The sequence below is a fragment of the Protomyctophum parallelum genome (assembly GCF_964188405.1).
Source record: "Protomyctophum parallelum genome assembly, chromosome: 7".
NCBI lineage: Eukaryota > Metazoa > Chordata > Actinopteri > Myctophiformes > Myctophidae > Protomyctophum > Protomyctophum parallelum.
The window spans coordinates 34980447-34984090 of record NC_139705.1 but is presented as its reverse complement, the minus strand read 5'-3'; the positions used below and the strand labels follow the sequence as shown (position 1 = coordinate 34984090).

At 43.3% G+C, this 3644-nt stretch overlaps 1 protein-coding gene across 1 annotated transcript; it reads right to left on the bottom strand.

Annotated features, from left to right (window-relative positions):
* Positions 1 to 1966: 1966 nt before the first annotated feature.
* Positions 1967 to 3139, bottom strand: LOC310862051 (cytosolic 5'-nucleotidase 1A-like; the record flags this gene model as incomplete). Its single annotated transcript, XM_083769787.1, has 1 exon — positions 1967 to 3139. The coding sequence occupies one exon, from the start codon at positions 3137 to 3139 to the stop codon at positions 1967 to 1969; it is 1173 nt and encodes a 390-aa protein (XP_083625913.1).
* Positions 3140 to 3644: the final 505 nt, after the last annotated feature.

Below are 3644 nucleotides of genomic sequence, written 5' to 3'. Positions count from 1 at the left end.
AGTGATCATTTGTAGCTGCTGTATGACTTACTACTCTCTACTTAAAAAAATCACACTCGCGTGAGGTGAGGTGCGCTCTCATCATACATCATCGCATTCCGTGGTACAAGCTGTGCATAGGAGGGGCTAGCACCCCAAAATAACTAAAATTCTAAATGTTGTACAACGCCCTGTTAGTGCTATTTGGCCACAGATGTGGGGAAAGAAATGTGTGGAGGTACTTACTTGGTCTACTGACAAGGACAACAGACCTGGTGCTGATCAGGTACAGAAGTTTGCAAGATCAGGCTAGGTAGGACACACAGACCCATTTTCCTCATTGTAGAAACAAAAACAAAGCGGATGTGGATATCGACATTAATCGTCTATGACATATCTATGAAGTAGAACTCCAAATCTGAGCAAGGATTCTTCCATTTAATTTTATGGTCAGCAAATACACATGATGGTTACATAAGAAAAATAAAAGTCTATATTAACATTGTAATTACAAAACGGTAGCATAGGGCCTCTTCATTGAAAAATGTCTTTTGACATAAAAATGTGAATAAAATATATATAGAAAACTATTTGAAAAAAGGTATTTCCTTGGCCTATTGACAGTATGCACAATACGGCACTAATAGGTACAGCAGTTTGCGGGATTGGTTCTGGACAGACAGACAGACAAACAAATAAACAGAGACGGACAGATGTTTGTAGATGGCTCGACTCTATTACAGAGCCTATATACATATGGTGGGGAAAGTCTCACTGACGGGCACTGGGGCCTTGCCCTTGTCTTCATTTCATCCACGTTGAGGCAAACCTCACCACAGATCATTTTCTGTGCATTCCGCTGCGGAATGCCACAACCAAATGTAGCCAAAGGAAACTACACCATTATTGATTCTGAGCTTTCAGTTTGTCCTATACTTCTCAATGGAGGTCTATTGGTCTTTGGGCAAATTACAGCCCAATATGACCCGTATTGACTTTGATTATAAAATGAAAGTTCAATAAAAAGCGAGGAGTTTCTTCCTTATGGACTTTTGACTGCATGCTCAAGACCTTTTGGGGTAAGAGCACACTGCTGGGTATAAGAGCACACCTGTGCATCCCCTTTCTTGTCTTAGTTTCTTCCTGGTCAATGTTGCATATGACATTTTATTTTACTCTGGTGTGGAGGGGGAACTTCTCTGTCTCATCAATGTCAGTAAAAAAAACTACGTTTCTGCGGTGGTGGTGGACAGGTACCGTAACCCTACGCCACCCAAAAGGCCCTTCTCTTTTCTTCCTGTGTAATCCTGTGTAATAATAAACAAACTGAAAAGTATTTTCTAAGGTCACTCCCATGATTGATCACTTCTCATCCTTTGGCTACTCTAGTGGTATTTATAATACCAATTTAGGCAGAGTAAGCATGAACTAGTGTATATACAGTAAGCACTAGAGTACATAAGTACAGTGCACAGAGAACAATGTAGTGCCTCAAATAAACTAGAATTCCAGGTAAACAACGGAACCTGGCAATTCCTAACATTTGTGGTTGAGAAAACAACAAAACAAAAAAATTAGTAAACTAGCATCTCTTGAAATAAACTGTTACAAGGTGAGACAATTGAGAGTGAGTCTGCAGTTCACACTCACTCTCAGGCTCCCAAGACAGATCCACAGTTTGGGAGCCAGGAGGGAACAGAGTCTAAGACATTGTTCATGCTGTTTTTGGAGAAGGCTCCCCGTCTTGAAGGTAAGGAGTTGTTATGCCTTTGGTTGCCTTGTACTCCAACACCAATGTTTTGTACTGGATGTTGGCAGAAACCTGAAGTCAATGAGGGTGAGACGTGAAAGGTTTGGGAGGTGGATGACCAGTTGTGCAAACGAAAGCAAACCTTTTCCATTAAACCTGGTATGTCTGAACAGTCAGGTGGTGGTGCTGTCCCAGTGATGCCAATGTCAGAAAGGGTGTTCAGGAGTAGCTGATCATTCACTGTGCCAAATGCGTCTGATAGGACTGCTGAAAAGGCTGCTGCTGATAAGTCGACCCAGTCTGCTGGTATGTTTGTACAGGTGGCTGCTGGTAAGTCTGCTGCTGCTGATAACTCTGTCCACTCTGCTGCTGCTGATAACTCTGTCCAGATTGCGGCGACAGCGAATAATCCCTCTGTCCAATCCCATATGGTACATGTGCAGAGATGGTTCCCATCTTCTTGGCCCCCTGAATGTTGAACATTTGGTCATCAAAGAAGATGTGGGGTTTTATTTTCCTTAAGAGCGGCCCTTTGGGGGCCCCAGCCGCGAACAGAGCCTCGTCAATCTCCAGGCCCCAGCTCCTTAGTGTTTTAATGACACGGGCCCCTGAGCTGGATGCGCTGCGTGCTGTGACCAGGAAAGTGCGGATGGGACAGTCATTACGCTCATCCTTAGCATAGAACTTCTTCTGGAGTTTCCCCAGGGCTTCAAGAAAACCCTTCAGGGGACCCTGGCCAAGAGGAATGTCCTCGTTTTTCTTCTCGTGTTCAAAGAATCGGACCAAGCCACCTTGTTTCGTGACTTTGTCAGACTCATCTGAAAAGAGCACAGCATCTCCGTCAAAGGCCACTCTCAACTGGCTGTCACTCAACTCTCTTTCATAGTCTGGTGAATACATTGTGGCAGCGGCAATTTCCTGTTTAATTGCTTCTGTGACTTTCTCAGGGTCCTTGGAAAGGTAAAGGTTGGTATTGTAAGCCTTCAGGTATCCGATGGGACTCTGCCCTCCAGTCATGCAGAATCTCTCTATTGTCAAATTGTAATGATTAATGCTGTTTATGATTCGGACCCCAACTTGGGCATGGCTGTTAGTCATCAGGACTATGTCAAACAACTCCTCACTTTCTGGGTAGAGTTCCCTCAGCCTCGCGTTGACTGTCATCAATGCCTTGACAAATGGCATTGAATCTCCCGGTTGCATAATCTCATTTTCATGCTCCACCTGATAGTCTATGTATTTCTCTACTCCTTCAGTCTGATAGATCTGGCTCTCTGCTACCATGTTGAATAAGGTGCGAGGGGAGATGGCTATAGTAACCGCATTTCTTGGGTCAGGTGGTAAGGGTGCTTTCTTTTTCTCATCATTGCAGCTTAATTGGAAAAATGGGTTTTTTTCATTCACGTTCATATTTGCAAATCGTTCAACCAATTGAAGGTTGCTGTATACGACTATACTTTTCTTGTGTTCTACTTTGTTCCGTAACTTGGAGACTAGTTTACACTCTGAGAACTTTATGGTTGTGACGTGCCTTTTTTTTAAGGACTAAATTTATTTACCACTTAACGTCACCTCATGACGTCACAAATGGCGAGTTGTGGCATGCATCACCTATGTGGTCAGACCCACTTATCTTACGTCATCAATTCCAATCACCTACGTCCACACAAGCAGAAAGGTCCCTAATGGAAACATTTCTTATAAGAATGATGATGAAAATGCAGATATGCAAGCTCACAAAGATTGTCTATTTTAGACCCCATTTAGAACGTCATATGGTATGACTTAATCATGTGATTTTAAGAGATGGAGGCGTGGCCAATGTAATTTTGCAATTATGAGCACGGTAAAATGCGCTCTCCGACACTCGTGGCTTGCGCAAAACGGCCTCAAATTAGTCATGGATGTTAGGGCG